Source organism: Alosa pseudoharengus, unplaced genomic scaffold (genome assembly GCF_046254945.1).
Source record: "Alosa pseudoharengus isolate Yale_2024_CS ecotype anadromous, Long Island Sound unplaced genomic scaffold, YU_APseudo_1.1 YU_APseudo_1.1_scf_20, whole genome shotgun sequence".
NCBI lineage: Eukaryota > Metazoa > Chordata > Actinopteri > Clupeiformes > Clupeidae > Alosa > Alosa pseudoharengus.
This window is the reverse complement of record NW_027468664.1, coordinates 10,122,884-10,145,054: the sequence shown is the minus strand read 5'-3', so window position 1 is coordinate 10,145,054 and position 22,171 is coordinate 10,122,884. Positions and strand designations below refer to the sequence as shown.

The following is a 22,171-nucleotide window of genomic DNA, read 5'->3' as shown; positions in this document are numbered from 1 at the left end:
TTCAGGGCTAGACAAAACATTACAGTTTGAGCAGGAGAAAAATGCAAGCATGCTGCTGTGGGCTTTGGTCCTATATGGACCTATATGGTCCTAATGGGCTCTGCGTATTACGATGACTGTTCATTATCACTTACATTTGATATTGTATTAGATATTTTGTAATATTTTGCATACAGTAATACAATATACAATTTTATATTGTATTTTATTTATTTATGTATAATTTTAGATGTCTTTATCAGACATTCGGTCTTAATCTTTCATTTATACAGGTCTCAAAACCTGGCATTTATATCAGGCCTAATAGTAGCATTTTGCTGGTTGTAATTCAAGCCACCTTTAGAGATATAAGAGAATTCAAACACTGATTTTCATTATTTTTTGCGGTCACTTAGTAAATGTTGATGTGGTGAATTTCTTCTGTTACAATATTTTAAGCACTGTGTTTCTGATGTTCAGTAACCTTAAGTAAGTCATTTTCTCCATACTTTTCAGTTTTCTCAAATGATCAAGCTCTACCATAATCTGGGACCTGAGAAGTTCCCTCTTAATGAACAGACCTTTTACCCCAACCACTCACAGATGGTAAGTGCCTTGCTTTTTAGATGCACCGTGCTTCTGCTAAAATGTTCCTACTCTGCACACTGTATGAGAACCATTTGAAAATAGACATATCATAAAGTAAACCTTTGCAGGGTTGTTTGTGGCATTTTATGACTTGCTTAAGATAATGACCTCCTAAATGTTGTTTTTGGCTTTTAATAGCTTCATACAAACACATATCTTATCTGGAATCCTTTTGCCATAAAACTGGGAATCCGCCCAAAGAAACAGTTTTAAATCATTTGGAGTTTTATTATAGCTATTTCATATTGTAAGATAACAATTTCACTTGCTTTAAATTATGTCTGTAACATACAGTTATGTCTGTGTCATATCTTTGAGCATTCCAAATCTTAAATTTATAAATTAGCATTTGGAAAAGTATATTGTCTCTTGTACTTCTAGTCATTAATCAACCAACCAAGTCATCAAATATGGCAGAAACACAATAAGCACAAACAGTCATGGGCCATTTTTAATTAAATCTTTATTATAAAAATATAAAACACAGAAATTAAAAGTAAAACAATCTGTAAGCCTACACGACATCTGTTGTTTCTTTAGGAATCAGTGTGTTTTACTCTCACTGCACTATACATAAGCGATTCCCATTGATATACTCACTGTTTCTTTTTCCAAAACAATCCCAGACAGTTTTACCTTCACCAGGGTGCATTCTTCTGTTAAGCAGTATATTTACACAAAGATGAAATAAAATAAAAAATAACAACAAACAAACAAACAAAAACAAAAGCAAGAAACAAAATGATAAAGAAAACAAAACAAGAGACTGAGATACTTCATTTTCTTGTGAAGTGGTCTCACTTCAGATGGTCTTTAGATGAAACCACTACACAGGACGAGAGAGGAACAGATGCTAGTGTCTAGACGAGAGCAAAGATGCTTTAATCTACAACCAGATGGCTGATTACAGTGTCACTGGAACAAACACCCCTAGTATCTTTGGAGAGTAGGCCTGGACCAAATGTGTGTGTGTGTGTGTGTGTATGTGCAATGCTCATCAATCAGCATGTGTGCGCACAGGCACAGTTGAAATGGTGGTGGTTCTAAATATGGAGGCCTTGTTGGAGTATTTTTTGACTTATCGTTATCACGTTGTGGGAAATGAGGCCATTTGTATCAAAGCCCAGCTGCTGCACTTATGGTCTGGAGTCTGTCTAAACTGCTTCCAGATCTTGAAGAAGCTATCAGTGACTGTCAGCTGGATCTGACAGGGCAGTTACGCACATCTTCTCAAGGGAGAGGTCAACACTAAATTGCCTGGCAGGTCTGTTAAGACTGAATGTTTGTCGGGACATTCAGAGCCACTCAACACTGTAAATGGGCGTGGCAGCATCGGTGCTGTAAAAAAGCAGTATGGTCGTCTCTCGTCCTAAGAAATCTCAGTCTCTTGCAAGGGAATGGACTGAAGATGCTGTCAAAAACCTCTCAAATTGTGACGCCAGTTATGTTCAGTGATTTGAGTGTTTTTGACATGATTTAACGCTATTGAAGAAATTACTGTTTTGTGGATTATTATCAGAAGAACTGAAAAAAAACCTCATGGTAGTACCAAAGCAGAATGTATGAAATACAGAAGTACCACCACTGAAAACTAATACAAAAATACAGACATGGCAATCAGTTGTTGCTGAAATTAAAATTTGCAGGTATCCTCTACGATTCAGTTGTGGCCATTTGTCTTATTCAGTCTTTTTGTGTGTGTGTGTGTGTGTGTGTGTCACAGGGCATGGTTTTCACATATACATTAATAATAATTCAATACCACTTTCCACAAACTGAACATAATAGAAGTCAACACTGACACTTTTTGTGTTAGATTCAGTGCATGGGGAATTTGGTTTCTGACTGGAGCCATGCATTTGTTCACCTGGTTTAAAACGTCAGATTGCTCTATCTGTTGATCATAACATAAACAGAATGTTCCGCTGGAGGAATCAGCAGGTCAAAACATGAGCTAGGAGTAAAAGCAGTGCTTCTGTTGGTGTCATTTTAAGGACATTTTATCACTGCATGATATCACGTCTGCTTTCAGCCTGTCAAGACACATTCAGATATGGACGGAGGAGTTTGTTAAAAATAGTTTTACTTTTTTTTTACTAAAACCATGTATTGGCATAATGGAGTCATTGTTTTCTCATATGTTCAATTTGGGAAATGTAAGCTTTATAGGAAAGTTTCAGTCATGGCAGCATTCAATATTTTTTTGTAGCTTATATCATAAACAGCAATAAAAGTATATTGCAACAATGTCTTTGTAATTTGAATATATATATATAATTCCCTCTATTTGTGCTATAAAGTTTAATCTGACTGCCATGTGTTCTGTTTGCAGTTTGGAGGATTAGAAACGCAATTGAATATTATTGATAATGAGTAGATATACACTTTTCTGTGGATTTGGTTATGGATAAATTGCTGAACTCTACAGCACAAAAAGGGTGGCAGAATTTCATAAATCATAAATACTTTACATAATACACTGAACAGATGCACACATGTCTATACGTACATATAAACTTATATCATTCAATACAATTAAATATCAATACATCTGTTTGAAACAAAAATATTTTTTTTGACATATTGATGAGGCATGGGTCTTACAATCATACCTCACCGTTAACACTGCTCTCTCAATAGTGACGATGCGTTATTGGGACTCACTTAGGAAGATATACATGATGTCAGAAGTCTCTCCTGTCCTTTGTATGCTTTTGTAAGGCTATGGATTACCCTTTAACCTAATGTATGTGTTTTTTACATAACATTACATATACGTTCTGAGACATATTTCCATTATGAAGAAAGACCTCCAAACCTCTCAAAGTATACTCCTTTCTTTCTTAAGGGGGGAGTGTCAAGGGATGTTATCTTCCCAAAACTGTGTGAGTGTTTGTGTGAGTGTTGGGGGGTGGGGATCACAGAAGCATGCAGATTGAGGGATTTAGGCAAGTTGGAAATGTACAGTGTGTCAGGTAAAGGGTACGGTCTATATCAAAACTGCTACTACTGCAGATATCAGGCACTGCTTACTTGGATCAAGAGTTAAGTCCCACATACATCAATCGCTCTATTGGTGGTGGTGGTGGTGGTGGTGGTTGTGGTGAGTATGTTGGGAAAATGAGGGTCAGAGAGTGGAATGGGATGGCAGGTAGGGTTGGAAGAAGGGGGTGAATTTCGGCGGCGTGGGGGTTACAGGTTTTAAGGGTCGGTGGTGTTGTCGCGTGTGGTCATCCCCCGATACCAGCTGCAGTAGCCTTCCTTCTGCTGAATGCAGGAGTAGTGTCTCGACTGGTAGCCGGGGTAGCCGAAGTGGGACAGCATGTCCGTCCACAGGCACTCGTTCTTTGAGGTCACAAAGCATGGCAGGTAGTGACAGGGTTTAATCTACAGAAAGAGAGAGGGAAGCGGAATACTATAGATGTAGCCTTAAAGCAAGAACAAATCGCAAGAGACAGCATAGTCGACTCACCATGTTAGCTACCTCTCTTAGATATTAGATAGCAACGGTTATCGAGGGCAGACAATTGGTGCAGCCAAGTGATTGTTTGTTGGAAAATGTCATGTTAAATTTGGTTGTGATTTATTTTACATCATGGTTAGAAGCAACATGGTGAGTCTATGATAAGGTACACATTACCAAAGCAAAGCAGATTTGTATTGTTTTGTGAGGCAATGTTAAGCAATGTCTTACAAAGTTGGTTGCACTTTAACAGTACGTGATCAAAAATGTCTTGGTTAAAAAAATACTTCACTAAAGAAAAAGGTAAGTAAAAATAACTCCAGTATTTGTTATGCATAATGAATTGATTTTCCGCCCTGGAGCCAAAGAGCTGCAATGTCGTCTTTCAATGTGCTTTTAATCTCCCAAGGATTGAGCAGAGAGTTAATTTAGCAAGGGTTGTGGAGGGGGGGGGGGTTCTCAGTTCAAAGAAAATGTTAATTATAGGCCCTTTTTTCATGGAGGAGGATAAGAAGCCTCAGAGGTCACATTGGTGGTGGTTGTCCCAGGGCATAGCCAGGAAATCGGGTGAACTTTCAACAGGATGAACTTGAATGGGGTGAAGTGTAAGTATGAAATTAGCGGCGGATTCTTTGAAACCCCTTCCTCATTCCCCTCAAGGTGCCTCATGAATACTACAGTATGGTGAGTTAGATAGCTGTGTTTTCTGTGTGTCAAGCTTACAGAGGTGCCTATAAAAGCTTTCCTGTTCAAGCCTACAGTTTGTACTCAAATCTCAAACTATCAGACTGGAGCATACAGACCCAAAAGAAATGATGATGATGATCAATCCACGTCGGAAAACATAAGTGCCTTAATTTGAGTTTTGGCTGTTCAACTCAGAGGATATTGTATATTGTATAAATATGTGGTATAATCTAACATAAAAGCTTCTCAATGGAGATATGACTATAATGAGTACAGTGATTTGGTCTGCAGCAGTTTGTTGCAGATTAGTAAACTGCAACTTTAAAGATACATTTTGGCTTTGAGATTAGGGCTTCTAAGTTTGTATCTTGGAATACTTGGTAGGCGAGGCATCCTTGTTTTGATCTTATTCAGATTTAAGCTGACTAACCTTTTTAGGTTTCAATCTTGCTCAGCTACAATTTTGTTTGTGTTAAGTTATATTCATTGAGCCATCTCCTCCAAACTAACAAAAGAATAATGTTTATATGACACAGCAGTTAGCTGCAGACCACACACACACACCACACACACACACACACACATGCACACACGTAACATACACACACACTCTCAAGTACAGGACCTCACACAAGCAGAAACTGACCCTTTGCCAGATGACCAGATGATCTTTAGCGAGTGTTTCACACTGCATAATGAACTGGCATGACCACCATTCAAAAGCACTTTTTCCTTTGTACCACAGAGGGGATGCCAACAGTGACACACACACACACACACATACACACACAGAGGACTTCTCATTGCTGCTGGCTCAAGAGCAACAGTGACTTGAATTAATGGATGTTCATGGCTTCTAGATGGTTTAGCAAAGCGCTCAGGCAATGAATTATTACTTCCTAGTAGTATGAGGACTTTTATTTAATTGCATTATTTGATTTAATCTCCTCCTTCTGTCTATGTGCTTCCTATAGCCGAGGGTGTGAGTTCATGACACTGCTTGCTTTTAGCAGGTTAAATAGGTGCTGCAAATGATTTGGACAAAAGATCTCAAGTGGTACACACTTAAAGCCAAGTATTTATGGAGGTGACGGAGCTTAGGTTAAGGAGGACTGTTTGTACTCTGCATCACTGAGTCGTTGAAGTGCAATAGTAGTATTTACTGTGATACATGTTGTAAAAAAGTAACATCTTTGTCTTGCTACATAGTGCGTTTGGACAGACTTATTCAGCACATCTCTGCAGTAGCTGCTGTTTCTCGACAGTACAGCATGTGAATGTATTTGTGTCAGATTTCAGCGTAACAACTGGTCCTTTCCTCCACCCTTTCGATGGGCCCTCTGTAATCTAATTATTCTGGTATGTGTTCTGAAGGCACTGAACCCACCATTAGATTACACTACCTGACAGTTACAACTTTGTCTGCAAGCTCTTTGACCAGTGTGTATTCAGGCACTCTATTGAGAATAATGTACTGTATACACCTAATGTTGTGAATCAGATTACATGATGATTTACACATACAGTAATTCGGTCAGAAAATGATCGCAAGCACAGTTTTTGGGGGAGAAATGATTTCTGTACATATCTTTCACTAACATGGAGTTGTAAATACAACTTGTGTCCATCTAACCGTGATGTCTTTCTGTTGAGATTTTGCATGGAAACTAATGCGAGCCAGTAGTACATATTTACAACTCTAACTCTTATGGAGAAGCACTGGCGTGCACTCAGGGGACTTGTGGTGGAAGCAAGGGGTGGGAGGAGGAGGAGGAGGAGGAGGACTTGAGGCTTGAGTGCTGCGAGTGAGCAATGCCCATAAAGAGACATGAGGCCGGGTAGTAGTCAGTCACCAGGGAGTCTTTAGAGAATGACCATGTGCTGAGGAAGAAGGTTTGGCCTTCCTCTGCCTCTCCCCCTGCCCCTGCCGCCATGCCCCCCCCTGACACCCGGTGGGCCTCGCGGGCCCTGCTGGCGCCTCTTTGCGTCTCTGTTCCGCATCTGCGTGTGCGTCTGATCGTCCTGGTCCCGCGCGCCAGGAGGGCCGGCGGGGAGACAGTGCCCGGTGACACTGCTGCCACTCACCCTGCAGTTGCAGCCCAGCTGGTAGCGGTGGTTGATGCCCTTCTTCTGGGCCAGGGAGAGGCGCTCCCAACGCTCGTTGAAGTTGCACAGGCCGGTGTAGACCTTTCCATCAAAGACGCGGCCTGGGAGAGAGACACAGGAGAGAGGAGAGAGGGATATAGATAGATAGATAGATAGATAGATAGATAGATAGATAGATAGATAGATAGATAGATAGATAGATGAGAAGTAAAGACAGATGGGGAGGAAGAGTAAATAAAGGTGTCATACATATTGTACAGGAGCTTACAGTACTCTAATATTTACTCCTTATAAATGTGCAGTGCTTGATGTGATTTTTAGAATCCGTATTTCAAAGCAGTGCCTCGTATTTTATTTATATGGCAGCTTCCGCTGCTTTATATTGGCTGGTAAAATTGTATCGGGTGAAACGAAAGCTCCCCTCCAACACTTTCAGAATAGTTTTCAAGCTCCGTAGGGAAATCTTAAAAAGTGATTGTATGACTGTAAAACTTACTGTAGGGCATTAATAACATAAACCATCCAGGGTAGGGGGGCTGTACACTATGGTAAAACGATCTCACACAGTATGAACCTATTAAACCAACTCTCTATTTATGAATTTCCAAAGGTCCTTCAGCATCTATATTTGGGTTTTGGCTGTTGGCAGCTTACCACCAATGTAGGGGACTATAACCTCCGCAACAGGTGCACTATACCCACCGAACATCGCGTCTCTCTTCGAAATAAAAAGAGGGGAAAGAAAAGATGTCACACATTACATCCCTTACGAGCCTTCTCCCCATTACCCCTGCAGGATTATTTTAGTCCTGGGACGAAAAAAGGGATGAGACAGAGAGAGATCACGAGTTCCCCGTGTGTGTGTGGTTGTGTGTTTGTGTGTGTGTGTGAGCGAGGGTGTGCGTGCTGTGCCCTAGAGCTGCCCGCAGAGCAACTCTCAGTGGTCAACATGTAGGACTGATCAAAGGGAATCCAGCGAGCTGATCTCACCTATTTAAAACAGTGCCTTGTATAAGGGCTCTCATGCGCAGGCCGCTCGGAGCGCACTGCCAATAATAGAGGACCATGAGAGGAGAGGGCAGCTCAGACGCAAAGTGTGATGTGATCCCAGCACCGTGACTCAGGCTCTCCGAAACGCAACAAAAACGCTCTTGTGCTGCCTGTTGTGTTGGTCGTGTGTGTGTGTGTGTGTGTGTGTGTGTGTGTGTGTGTGTGAGTGAGTGAGTGAGTGAGTGAGTGAGTGAGTGAGTGAGTGAGTGAGTGAGTGAGTGAGTGAGTGAGTGAGTGAGTGAGTGAGTGAGTGAGTGAGTGAGTGAGTGAGTGAGTGAGTGAGTGAGTGAGTGAGTGAGTGAGTGAGTGAGTGAGTGAGTGAGTGAGTGAGTGAGTGAGTGAGTGATTGAGTGAGTGTGTGTGTGTGTGTGTGTGTGTGTGTGTGTGTGTGTGTGTGTGTGTGTGTGTGTGTGTGTGTGTGTGTGTGTGTGTGTGTGTGTGTGTGTGTGTGAGTGAGTGAGTGAGTGAGTGAGTGTGTGTGTGTGTGTGTGTGAGAGAGTGAGTGAGTGTTTGTGTGTGTGTGTGTGTGTGTGTGTGTGTGTGTGTGTGTGTGAGTGAGTGAGTGAGTGTGTGTGTGTGTGTGAGTGAGTGAGTGAGTGTGTGTGTGTGTGTGTGTGTTTGAGTGAGTGAGTGTGTGTTTAGGGCTGAGTGCCCAGTGCTGGCGTTCAGTGGTCTTGACAGAGCAAAGCGACGACAGAGGTGAATTAATGAATGAATTCTCATGCAACGTTATATGGATCTGTCTAAAACAACGACCGCATCAGACTAAAGTGTATGTCCAAGTATGTTCAAGTGGTTGTGTCTTAAAGCAGGTTACTCTGGTTTCCTTTTTTCTCTTTTCTTCTCTTTTTTTCTTTTTTTGTCAGACGAACGAGGACAGGCAAAGGAAAGCAGAAGAATGGAAAAAAGCAAAAAGGAAAAAAAGAGTACATGTGCTTTTCCCAGTAGCAAGCTAATGGTTATAAACAGAAGGAAAGTTTGTGTCACAGGGAGTGGTTGAGGCAGTTCCCCAGGGGTCTCAGATTTAAACCAAACAAACTCTCGCTGCCGTTGGCAACTGGGCCTTTGTGGTCTGAGACACACTGCCGAGAGAGAGAGAGAAAGAGAGAGAGAGAGGAGGATGAGAGAGAGATTGAGAGAAAGAAAAAGAAAGACTAAGGGAATGAGGACAGAGAGAAAAAGAGAGTGCAAGTAAGAGGGAAAAGGAGATGAGGAAATCCCTGAAGCATCCATTTCCCAAGGGGCCAATGGGCACTGTCATTCAAGTAATGAACTTCACAGCCAGCCATCTTCGTGCACAAAGCATGCATAACAACTTAGGTTCCCTCTGGGACCCTGAATTTGTTATTTTGGTCCCAATCCTGTTGTTATTTCAGTCAAGGTTTCCTCACTGAGGATACAGAACCTTGTGAGAGGTTCGATGATTAGTGATGTCTTTGGTGTCAATCCTGCCCCTGGCCTGGACCTCTATCTATCCCTGCCTTGTGTATGCCTCATTGACGTCAGTGCAATTATAGTACTTTTGATTAATGATGTTAAGTTCAATCAGTCAAGAGTCCGGTATGCGGCACAGAAGGGAAGCACGCAGCACAGGGGCTGTCTAGGAACAGGAGTGCGAATGAGGCCATATTCCTGTTTAGACTAGCTCAAAACACACCTACTTAAAGCAACACTTTGTAAGTTTTGGTCTAAAACTAGCCATGTAGCTACATAAAAGGCATGCAAAACTTTGCAAACATCATTCACACTGCCAGAAGCTTGCCAACATGTCGACTTGTGATTTTTGCCAATAGAGTTTAGCAGTGTCATGCTGTGAAAGGTTTTCGTTTGATTTTGCTGTTTGTTCCTAAAACCCATATCCTAGACTGCTGGTGGGAATGACACACACGTTTATCTGTCGGTCACATGACCATACACCATCAAAATGAATTTGAAGATGATAACATATTAGTTTCCTAATAAACGCGTACATCAAAAAGTTGTTACAGTGAGTGTTATTTTAAAACCAGTGCTTTAAATTGAAGTCTGTTATAATACTTTTGATTTAGCTGCATCACGTGAATTCTGGTAATCCTGAGTTTAACTGGTGGGTCAAGTTTGCGGAGCATGGACAGACAGACCATTGATTACAGTACTTTGTGCTTTTCGGTTCATTCAGTTCAAGAGTTGAACTGTTGTGTTGAAGACTTCAGTGTTTAGTCAGGTATGTTAAGCATGCACACATAGACCATGGTTGAGAATGCATATCTTCCATGGTGTAGGTGCGGAGGTCTTACCTGTGATCAGGTACTGGTATTTGTTGATGTCAAACTTCACTCCGCAGAGGCTCTCTGAAGCATCGGTGTAGATGTGCTGGACGTGTTGCATTTTCTCAAAGCCTTTGTACATCTGTCACACAAACAATGATGCTTTGGTTTGGAGTGGACTCACAAGTGTGATTGATTGGTTTGGTCTTGACTCAAATTTCAAAGTTACCAATAACATCCGAGAGAAAAATAAGGAATATGTTATCCTATTCTGTCCACTACATGTATATGAAAACACTGTCACTGGAACAATTAAAGTGCTATTTTTTTAACCGACATTAAAAAACAAACATATTTGCATTGCACAAACTGGCAAAGCATTCAGTTCCATGGCTTGTTTGTTTTTCTCGTCAACATTTTTTCCTATTGTAGTCAGCCAGGACAAAACCACATTTGTGCTGGACAAAATCAGTGTTTTGTCCAGGGAGTCATAGTGTCTTGCCTGTCTCTCTGTCCCTCTGATTTGATTTACTTGTCCTGTGACAACAGGAAATCCCTGTTTAGACGTGACATTCCCAGAATATAGGGACTGACTGCGATGCTTAGCCACTGGGAACAAAGAAATACGAGGGTTTATGGGAGGGGGGAACGTAGAGTGTCTTTTACATAACTGTCCTTCAGTGACTTTGCCCTCTCTTTTGTCCATTTTTTCTGGCCATGACACCCGTGTCTGCAATGAAACTCAGACTATCTGACGACCATTACTAATATGCCAGACCCATAGCCCCTCAGAAGCTTAGCATTAAATATAACTGGGGGCCACATGAAAAGGAAAAATAACTGAGGAATTGATATTGAAACTGGTTCTCATAGAGAACATAATCCTCAGTAATGCACCACAACGACTCTCATAGACCTACATTGTGCAGTAGCGCAAACAGAAGAAAACTCAATATATTCAAGGTCCAGTAAGTATCATACTGGAGTTTGTGCATCAGAATTACAATTACAATTTCACCTCAGAAAGAAAGAGAAAGTAAAAAGTTAAAGCTGCCAAACTACTTCCATCTTTTCAGGTATGAAACTAAGTCAAACAAACTGGGCTCACTTGCATGATCCATGGTGTGTGTACAGTCTGTGGTTTGGCTTGGGGAGTGTGTGTGTGTGTAGGCATCTCACTCTCCCTCTGTGTGTGTGTGTGTGTGTGTGTGTCACTGTGGCTGCCTCTGATTCTCTTGTGCTGTGCAGCTGTCTTGGCTAAGTGCGTGTGTATATGCACAAGACCGCTCATGCACTTTGTGCTATGGGAAAGATTACATAAGGCAGTAGAGGTGAAAGGAGGGACCTTCTATTCATCTCATAGCTATGATACAACAGCCTCCAGGATAGATCACTTACACTACTACTACCACTACCACTGCACACACCAACATACCCCGTGCTGTTACAACCATTTACTGATGTCCCATAAGTTTGATAAAAGTGTGTTTCTGAGGGTTTTATTGGAGTCTAAAGTACATGCTGTAAGTAGGCCTATGTGATGATGGTGTTGAAGCTGTGACGTTGCTGCGGCTGTTATGTGCGAAGAGTGTGTGTGTGTGTGTGTGTGTGTGTGTGTATGTGTGTGTGTGTGTGTGTGTTTGTGAGTTGTCAATGTTGTTTCAGGAGTATACTATGTCGTGTACTGTATGCTCAGAATATATATCTGTATGCTACTGATGGCTTGTACTCAACTCGCTTATCAAAGTAGTTGTGATTGTCCTCATAACAGGCGTTATTTATGAGTATTGTGTATAAGATGGATTTTTATGAGTAAATGTTGTTGGTCTTTTGTTGTTGCTGTCAGGCATGTGTATTGTGTATGATGTTATGTGATAGTGTTTTGGCAAGGCTCTCACCTTCATTTGTTTAATGGTGTATCTCATGGTACCGAAGGGCCCATCCTTCAACAGCTTTTTGCCCACAACCTTGGCACGGATCACTATGAAACACACACACACACACACACACATACACACAGAATGAGAGGGGAAGAGAGAGACAGAGAGACCAACATGAGTTTTATGCTGCCAAAAAATATAAACTCAAAGTCAAAATAGTCATTAAAAGATCAGCATCACCACATGCCTTATTACTAGTGGGAGGAGTAACCTCACTAATTAACTGCTCACAGTTCATGACTTCATAAGCCATGTTGAAGGGCCCCAGTCAGACTAGTGCACTTTCGATATGTATATAGTAAGTTATAAATGCATTTACCATATAATGCACAATATGGCATCAGTTTAGCCAATAGCATCACTTAGTATTAAGCACACACAAATATAGCTTTCGCTTTGTATATACTTTTGATCCCGTGAGGGAAATTTGGTCTCTGCATTTAACCCAATCGGTGAATTAGTAAAACACAACCAGCACCCAGTGAACACACAGTGAGGTGAAGCACACACTAATCCCGGCGCAGTGAGCTGCCTGCTACAACGGCGGCGCTCGGGGAGCAGTGAGGGGTTAGGTGCCTTGCTCAAGGGCACTCGAACCGGCAACCCTCCGGTTACAAGTCCAGAGTGCTAACCAGTGGGCCACGGCTGCCCCCGTTCTGTTGTGTAGCAATGTATAGTAACATCATTTTGATCAGTCATAAGGGGATTGGATCAGAGTATTATTTGGTCCATAGAGCTGTAGTCAGGGCTGTGGGACACTGAGGGGTGTGTATATGTGTGTGTGTGTGTGTGTGTGTGTGTGTGTGTGTGACACCCCCGCCCCCTCAGCATTTACGTAATCAAAGGAGCAGGCCAACCAAGCAGAGGTGAGCCAAGAACATGCTGGGCAAGCTGAGGGGCTTCATGGAGCCTCTTTTTGAGAATATCTATCACACAGGGCTTCTAGTCAGTGTGAGACTTGAATGGTTGATTTTTCAACCGCATTTGCACTTGAGAGGACTAATGAATGAGTCTGAACTGTCTGCAGCAATATATATATATATATATATATATATTTCCCAATTTTCCACCGTCCTCTACACTCTTATTATAGACACTGACAGATACAGGTGTTTCCTTTCCAACACAAAGCCTGACTCGGAAACCTAGCCGAGTCCCATCACATCTGGGTTCCTTCCCCTGAGGACAAGACGTCCAGGTTCAAGTTCAGGTTCAAGAGACTCCATTGCCATTTGGCCCAAGTAACAATCGCAAGCACATCAGAATTCCTGTGCTCAATTCTTGTCTGAGAAGTCACTTCCCTGTGGAAGAGAAAGGAACTATGGGGTGTTTGACACAAAGCTTTGTATTCTCCCTACACAGCCTAAGCTAGTCAAGTTGGCACCCTGTTAGAAGTGTGAGGGTTCATTTGCACCACTAAATGGACTTTTATGTTGTCTCTGTGCACCTGCATCTATTCTCGGCATAACACACGTATCTTGCTACAAATCTCCCGACGTGGTGTGAAATTCACCTGCTCCATCTTGGCCATGCTGAGAGGAACACATGTGACAGACATAACTAAAGTCTTGGGTGTTTGTTATCTTTTCCATCGGAATTTCCTTCCCCACATCTCTACTTGAGGCCTGCATTCCTGAACGAGCACGGAGGGAAAAAACGTTTTTTGTTTTTTTTAAGTATAGCATTCCTTTCTACCACACGGAACAGAAGGTTCTAGCATCTTCTTCACTGTCACTGTCAGTGCTATTTAAAGGGCCAAACACACAGGCATTTGAGGGGGAAAAGGAGATCATAACTCAGAAGAGGACACCAGAGCCGAAAGTGTTTTGAACCCAACTGGAAGAAAAACACAGCTGAAATGGAAATCTCTGATGAACAAAAGATTTTAGTTTAGAAATAGGCTTAATCCGTGTATGGAAAACTGGCAGCTGATGTCTAAGGAAAAAGTCAAATTAATTTCCAGGGATTTATACTGTCCCAACTGTTGATTACTTTGGTGATTATTCCTGTTTTATATAGTTGCCCTGACAGCTTCAAAGCCTTATTATACTTATTTTACTTTGCATTTATTTTAGTTTATCTTTGGCCCTCTTAGGGCCATTTTCCTGGGCATGGATTAAACCAGGTTCTAGAAGAAAACATCAATGGAGACCTGCATTGAAACAAAAAGGGTTTAGTCTTAGAGTAGGCTAAATCCTTGTCTGGGAAACTAGTCCACGGAATTCAGACAAGTAGCAATCCCCCAGTTACGACATCATCTGCACCAAAGGCCCTTGTTTTCCAAAAAAGAACGGCAAGTTTGTTCCTACCTCCATCTAAGGGTCAAAGGTTGAGAAAGTGTGACTTCTGTCACAGGTGCCACCCTGTAACATGTGGGGTGAAAGGTCGTAGCATTGGCTGTGAACACAAGACCAACTCATTGGCGCCCCTTACGAGTCATGGGGCTCGCTGGAGAGACTACAGCCTTGCTCTAATTGGGAGGTGCCGATGTCATCGGTCCATGGGAATGTGCTAAGAGCCGCAGCTGCTCGCAGGACAGCGGATTTGTGTAATTCCCACCCGTGACCTCTCGAACCCCTTCCAGGGTCGGGTCGGGGGAACTCTCTCCGCTTCACCCTCGTCCTCACAGACCCTTACAACGTTTACTTGTAACCGCAAGAGTTACCTTACAAAAGTCCTCCCAAGACAAACACACACACTCTCTCTCTCTCTCTCCTTTCCCCTTCCTCTGCTACTCCAGTTTACCCTGAATTTAAAAGAAAAAAGCCTTGAATGTTTATGTAACCTCATTCCGAAGCGCCTCTGCATACGATCCAGCACCTGACCTGTTGGGGATTCTTCAAACCGCTAACGAGCGCAGCAGCTCTCGCATCGCTTACACACATCGCTAAATATAAGCACGCTCTTTTTTACACACACACGCACATGCACACACACACACCTCCACCAACACCACCACCACCACGAAAGCACTACCAGAAGCACTACTATGAATGTGAAGTGCAGCAGTACCCCCATTGGCAGAACATGCATATTCATGGGATGCTGTAGAAAGATGTGTTCAGGAAACGTGGGTGCATTGACAGAGGTAACTGGGGTATAAGTGAGTCTTAAGAAACAAGAAAGGATCAATGAAAAGAAAAAACATAATCCTTCACTTTGATGAGGGAGAGAGAGAGAGAGAGAGAGCGCGATTCAGCTCTTTCTGAATCAAAAGAGGAGGGAAGCATTCAGTTGCAAATGCTGGTGCAGGTTGAGGTGTCGTTTGGAACACTTCGACAGTTCTCCGCTCTGCTTTGGGTGACTTATATAATAACACCCCTCATGCAGCATGGCAATGTGAGTTAAATAGTCATCTGTTTTTCACTAAAGAGACCAATTTGAGGAGGACGAGAATGGCAAGGGAAGTGACGTATGGCATACACAGATGCACAGGCTTAACACTCAAGAGATTCTTTTATTTATATTGGCAATGCCAAAGAATGTCTTTATGTGCAACCCACCTACTCTCTCTCTCTTTATCCCTTGGTGAGTGAGTGAGTGAGTGAGTGAGTGTGTGTGTGTGTGTGTGTGTGTGTGTGTGTGTGTGTGTGTGTGTGTGTGTGTTTTAACGCACAAGATGGAGTTTGTTGCACCATGTGCACCAACATGAGGAGAGGGAGGGAGGGAATGAGGCCAACATTTTCCAACAGGGTGGGCGCTCGCTTGCTTGAGGAACTGCTTTTAATCCATTCCCTGAAATGTAATTCCCCCTCTTTAAAAAAGACAGCTCTGTGTGCTTACACTTCAGCTGAGAGTCCCTGTGTGCAAACCGCAAACATAAAAGACCCCAGTGTCCATTCCGCTAAGCCCAGAACGAACAGAGATGAGCATTACCATGATCAAAGCCAAGGCCGTGTGGTCGCGAGCACGCCATGAGACCCGACACTCGATACGCCCCCTCGCCTCGCTCACGGCGAATAGATGTCAAACTTGCGGGGAATCTCGCACCTTTTGACCTATTGACCTATTTTAAGACTGAGTCACACATAGTGAAGCTGGTTTTGGCAGGGCCTATACCCAGGAAACGGCGCAGGATCGTTGAAAACCACTACTCGTCCTGGTGGTCAGGGCACTGAAGCAGGAGTTATGTAAAATGGACCCAAGACCCTGACCTCGATTGTTGTCGTGCCGTGCAAAAACAAACCTGTTTACACTGAAACCCAGCACAAGAAAACACATTGCAGTAATCCCCTCACCACTTGGTTCCAGACTGAGACGGTTCCTCCTGGTACAGCGCAAGGAACAGGCTGCTTGCGGAGCTCAAAGCCTCTCGATCTCCCTCTCCCTCCCGTCACTCCGCCATCTCTCCAGAGAACCAGGGGCGTTTTTTTGCCATGGATATTACGTTGCGGGGCCAGAATTTAGGGTGCAATGCTAATCTGTCGCCTGAAAGCCCTTTTGGAAAGTGGGCCCTGCCTTCCTCAGAGTGAATAGGCTGTTTTGAGTTGCAAAGTAAATTGCAGCCAAGTAGGCCTGTGCACAGAATCAGCGCCTTAATTCGTGCCCGGGACAGAGGTATGCGACAGGGATATTGGCAGGAAGCAGTCCAGCGTCATCTGGAAATGTGATGAGGGGATTACTTGAGAAAAGCGTGTATCTAGGTGGACTAAAACCCGCGTAAAAGTGCTCCTGTATTTACCTCTAGAGTGCTAACCCAGTAATGGTGAAACCAGTGAGAGAAAAAGCCAGACAAATGGACTGCTTGACATTTCTCTTGCAGGCATTTCCCCTGTTAAGCACCATAGACCACCAAGAGCAACATGTGGAAGGCACATCCATGATTTACCTTCCTCGCTTCAAAGGAGGCGATAACAGACCAGTGGTCTTAATGGCTTGAAGGTTACACGCTGTTGGTCTACATCTAAAGTGCAAACACCTGAACCTCTCAACAGGTGAGCCAGGTAGACAACAGATAAATGGTCAAAACATTCTGAAGCAGAATGTATATGGAAACAGTTCCATATATCAAGCTAAGTCAAGCTAAACAGTTCCACGTATCAATAACTCTGACTCATACATCATTGAATGTTGGAGTGTATCTCAGCGAGCATATCTTGAGAGAATTCCTGTTCATGAGAAACTCCCTCACTGCTGTCATGATGCATTTGAAACTTTGTCACCATGCACATTATAGCTGTAATCAAATATGACAAGCAGTTATGGTTACCAAAAATGGTGCAGTCTATTCACGTTCTGTTTTTAGTTATCATTTATCAGGCTAAAGTTAGTGTGTATTGTACACGGGCCACAAATTAAGTACACAAGTTCTTTAGACAAGTTCATAAAAGGAATGTAGCAACGACTTATTTTTACTCAGATCTTTTGGATCTGTCTCTTTTCCAGATTTCGTGCTGAAGTTGTTTTGGCAAGTTCACAGCTATGCACTGTATGTTTGCGTACGTGAGGATACAAATCAGAATGTTGCTTTTCATATCAGCTGTTTCCAAGAAAGAAAGAAAAAAAAACGTTGTTCTACTGTGAACAAGAAAACACACACACCCACTTCAGTGCAGCCTTTGAAAACCTGGAGCATGCATGACTTAAGGCTGTCACACACGGCGATGCGACAGTCAAACGCGACGGTGCAACTCTGTTCATCGCTTTACTACACACACTACTGGCGACGCCATCACCCATCGATTCAGTGGAGATACACTGACCAGACAGCTGTTTTCTATTATGACGTATCAAAGTCACCCTGAAAAATAGAAAGGGGCCCAATAGAGCAATGCAACGGCTGCCCCGTCGTCCCACTTGTCATGTGTGTTGCCCCACTCACTTCAATAGATTCTATTCAATTTTGCCGGTCGCCTGCCATAAATCACCATCACATCGCCGGCCGTGTGTGTAGGCCTTTATACGTTCAGAATTCCCTGCTTCACACACAGGTGGCGACAAAGTGATTTAGAACTTGGCATGGGCTGTATAATTCCCCCTGCATCTCATTCTAGGCAGCATCACCTTACAGCAGCACTAAGACAAAACAACAAGTATCTAAAGGTATACACACATTCTAATATCTCATAGTTTCTTAAACAATCTTAAAATAAGCCTGATCTTGACCTTATGATGACCTTGTTTAGATATGGCTCTGCATTAATGCAAAGGGTATTATGTCTCCTCTTCAACACCCAACAGTAAACAAACATGGCATGAAAATGAAGGGAAACATTAATCTAAATTCATTAATAAGATGTCTTTAGCTCATGCCTAACCAATACATTGTGCACATTGTAAAACCACTGCACATGTTCTACACATAACTTTAAAAAAGAGAGAGAACTCAGAGACCTTTTGGCCGAGGTTCTCTCACGGGTCATTGCGCTGGCCAGAGCAAAGGCTCACTTGCTGAGAGGGAGCAAAGAAAACACACTAGTGACATCATCCGCTCCGCTCCCTCCCAGTGTGCCTGACCCTTAGGGGGACAGACCTGCTCTCCCAGTTGTTGCATGTCTAAGTAAGAAATCACCACACACCAGCCAAAAACTAATGATTGAGAGCCCAGCTAATGTTTGAGAGACTCACGTCACTCCTATCATTCCCAGCCAATAGTGATAAGTTCTTAGGTGCTGCATTTGGACGTGGCAAACCACCACACCAGTCTCAACTCTAACTCATGGCTGTGCATCACTCCCACCGGTGGCAGCTATTAGTACAACAGGCAGGCAGCAGTGATGCGAGGGCGCACCGAGATCACCAGGGACGGATGAGTGGACGCGCTGCCTAGAGCGACAGAGTGACTTTCTCCGCACAATGCCAGTTTCCTCCTTTTTTCTCCTTCTTTTTCCTCTGTTTTATTCTAGTGGCAACCCATGCTCTCACCCCCGCACATTGCCACTGACCTCTTTTCATGACTGCTGACTTCTCCCCCCGCCAGCACTTATGCTCTTTAGCCACCAAAAAAAGAATATTGTAGCCCCTGCAAACATTTTTTTCTTTTGCCGTTTAAGATTGCGGGGAAATAGTATAGCCATGGCTTTCGCAAATAACAGCCATGTCTGAGCTCTACATTAGTGGGCCCTCTGTTGGCCCTCAGTACTTGAAATGTCTTCAAGGACTTTATTATAAGGAGGTGGGTGCCCCACATCGGCACACAGGCATAGCCTGTCATTCTGAGGCGCAATGAAGACGGGGATAATTATAGAGTGAGGGGACTTATGGAGTTGCGGGGTCCTCCTCACAAAGCTACCCTTCTCCATCGCCCAGGCAGAGCGGTGCTGTGTGAGGCAACGAGTGAAAATATGCCTGGAATCGCGCTGGAGAATACCAAAGCACTTACATAAATAAGCAGGCCTTAGCGTGTCCGCACATTTCCCGCTTGTTCTTATCAAACGCTTAAGTGCCGTGAATGAGCCGCCAGTGCAAGGAAAACACAAGAGCTACTCTATCGGACAGCCAGGCTTTGTGGTACATAGGCTAGAGGAGTGTGAAGAACTAATTTGACTCAACGTGTGAGGGCGAATCTAAATGCGAATGGTAATTTTAATTATGGTCTAATAATAAAAATAACGCGAACAAAAATACCCACGTTTGTTGATTGGTTGGTATGTTTTTTTTTTTTATCAGGCTATGTGAGGAGGCGGTAAAAAAGAGTGCTGCAGAGAGGATTGCTCAAAGTCAGTTAAACTGTTTTAATTCTGACCTATATTACCAGCCCCGAACGTGTGCGTTGGAGCAGCGCTTGGAGCCAACAGTAAACGATGGGAGTTGAGCTTCCACACCAGAATTTTCGCTTCCACACATGGGTGCAATATTCGAGAGCCAGTAAAATACTTGGCCAGCTACCGTTCGCCTGGCTCTGTTTTACTGCTCAGCAAGTGGTCATTTGCCCTAAAAAACATTATGCTCGCTGGGACCTGTTACCATGGCTACTGCTTAACTCTTTCGCCCCCCGAGAGAGAGAGAGAGAGAGACATAGAGAGAGAGAGGGGGGGGGGGGGGGCAGAAGTTATTCGGACGAAGACTGCAGTGACGCACTTATTTAGCCCCCTCACATAAAACTAAATCCTATCTTTTCTACATGAATGTAGAATTGGGAAAGAGAGAGGATGCGTACTCTACATGTGCACAACATCAACTTCATTCAAACGAAACCATAGAAACTGTAGAAAGTAGAGTGATAATCTTATCAACCATAACTCATGTCCCATCACAGAAGGGGTGCTATTTGATCATCGTTATCTTAATTGTCATGCAATTAAAAAAACAAAACAAGATAAGCATATTATCTGTTGACACAGTCGACGTGCAGTATGTTTCTAGTGCGTATTAATATCCTGGCAATACAAGAGCCTGTAGGCACCAGGCATGGAAACACAGGTTTGATAAGACAGTTTGCATTCCTCCAGACAAGTGAGCGTCTTACCTATATCAGAGTTGCAGTACGCCTCTTGTGGGTGCGACAGTGCGCACGAGCAAGCCTCTGTCAACTGGTTGATCTGCAGGCTGCCGAGAACGAAGAGAAGACTTAACAGCTGGTGGTACATGGACTTCATGCTTGCGCTTATTCTACACGTGGCAAAACTTCCTCAGATACAAGTCAAAGTTTCGGCGTCGGATCCTTCGCGTAGTTGCTTAATGTCCCTCTCACTTGGTTGTCTCTAGACAAGCTTGGGCTGTCACTGACTGACTGTGCTCTGGTACGCGAGTCACAAATTACATATAGTGCGCGAGGAGCGAACGCCACCCACAATCTCTCGAGATTAGACGCGCGCCGGCCAATCACGGCGCGATGATGCCATTTAAAATAACAGAGCTATGACATAGTGGAATTGACCTCACAGTCTCGGACTTTTTTTTGTAATACAGATTTTTTTTAGAAGTTTAGTTTTATCAGTGTTGTTCAGCTCTGTGTGAGACTAAACGGGTGGAAATTGCTGGCTGAATGGAAAGCTACATGATGGCGTTGTGCGTAATTCTAACCATGACTGGAGGTCTATCTGTTGTATTGCGCTCTGCATTCATACATTTCAGTAGATCAGCGTAGCAAAGTCATTTTTGGTTAGACATTACAATTATTATAAGATGAACAAATGAAGAAGATTTTTAACTTTTCATATCCCTTTTGAATCAGTGTGTTGAAGAGTTGGTCCACCTATTGTAACTGGCATGTGTTTGGAAAGGTTCTTTAATAATAAATAAGAATAACAGTAATAACGGACACCACTGATGAAATATTTTCCAGCATGGCTCAACACATTTGGTCATATTGAATGTATCCCTGACAGGATGTAATACAAAAGCCAATATTGCATGCATTACTATGGTGATATGAAACATAACTTCCTCCATTAAACAATAGTTTCTATGAATTCGCCACATTATGTCAGAAGTTAGGCGTTGCTACACAAGGGGTCATGTCCTTTGATAAGCGGATACATTGTTTCAAACATTGTTTACAATAATGTTACTCCAGATTCATTGCATTCTTTCTCTTTGCCTGATTCATCAATTGGATGTATTTCTATAAAACCCTAATAAGGCTTGTCATAGCCGACAACTTTTTATTTTGTGTGTTGTTTCTCCTATAACTAAACGTAACCTCTTGGCATCTAATGAAAACTGGTTCCTCAGGTGATTAAGTTGGATCTGCTGTATCAGAGAATAGCCAGTGCCATTGTGCTGTAGTCTCCTGGGAATGGCTCAATGTGATCAATGCCATTAGTCTTAAAGTGTTGAATTAGTCAAATTAATTTTAATCTCTCCCTCTTTCTCTCTCTGTCTGTCTCTCTTTCTATTTCACTCCCTCTCTTTTTCTCACTCTCACTCTCTTATGTAAGCTTTTAAGTAGCGTTGAAAAGATATTTCAGGGGTTTTGATCTTCGTACGTTCAGGAACACTCTGAGACTGTTAAGAATTGTGTAATAAAGCCGAAGTAATCCAGCGCTCCCGAAGTGTGACCCCTCCTGCTGGTTAATTAACAGAGCGCTTTGCTCTCAGAAATGTCTCAAGCTCGGCTAATGCATTACGTATTCAGTAATGTGGTTTACCATTAGTGGCCCTTTTTACTG

The 22,171-nt window shown here is 42.9% G+C and overlaps 2 protein-coding genes across 2 annotated transcripts in view; one reads left to right on the top strand and one right to left on the bottom strand.

Moving 5' to 3' along the window:
* The window catches only part of syn3 (synapsin III), a 113,599-nt gene that overhangs the window by 48,678 nt on the left and 42,750 nt on the right, over window positions 1–22,171 (top strand). The window contains exon 5 of the mRNA XM_076296512.1: window positions 496–585. Within this exon, the coding sequence (XP_076152627.1) occupies window positions 496–585 (90 nt within the window). The remainder of the gene's footprint in view (window positions 1–495; window positions 586–22,171) is intronic.
* On the bottom strand, window positions 1,074–20,796 carry LOC143136055 (metalloproteinase inhibitor 3). Its single transcript, XM_076296511.1, has 5 exons — window positions 20,527–20,796; window positions 12,078–12,160; window positions 10,210–10,321; window positions 6,863–6,984; window positions 1,074–4,014 (listed from the first exon to the last, which is right to left on the bottom strand). Exons 1-5 carry the CDS (start codon window positions 20,654–20,656, stop codon window positions 3,829–3,831), a joined length of 633 nt encoding a protein of 210 aa, XP_076152626.1. The 5' UTR covers window positions 20,657–20,796; the 3' UTR covers window positions 1,074–3,828.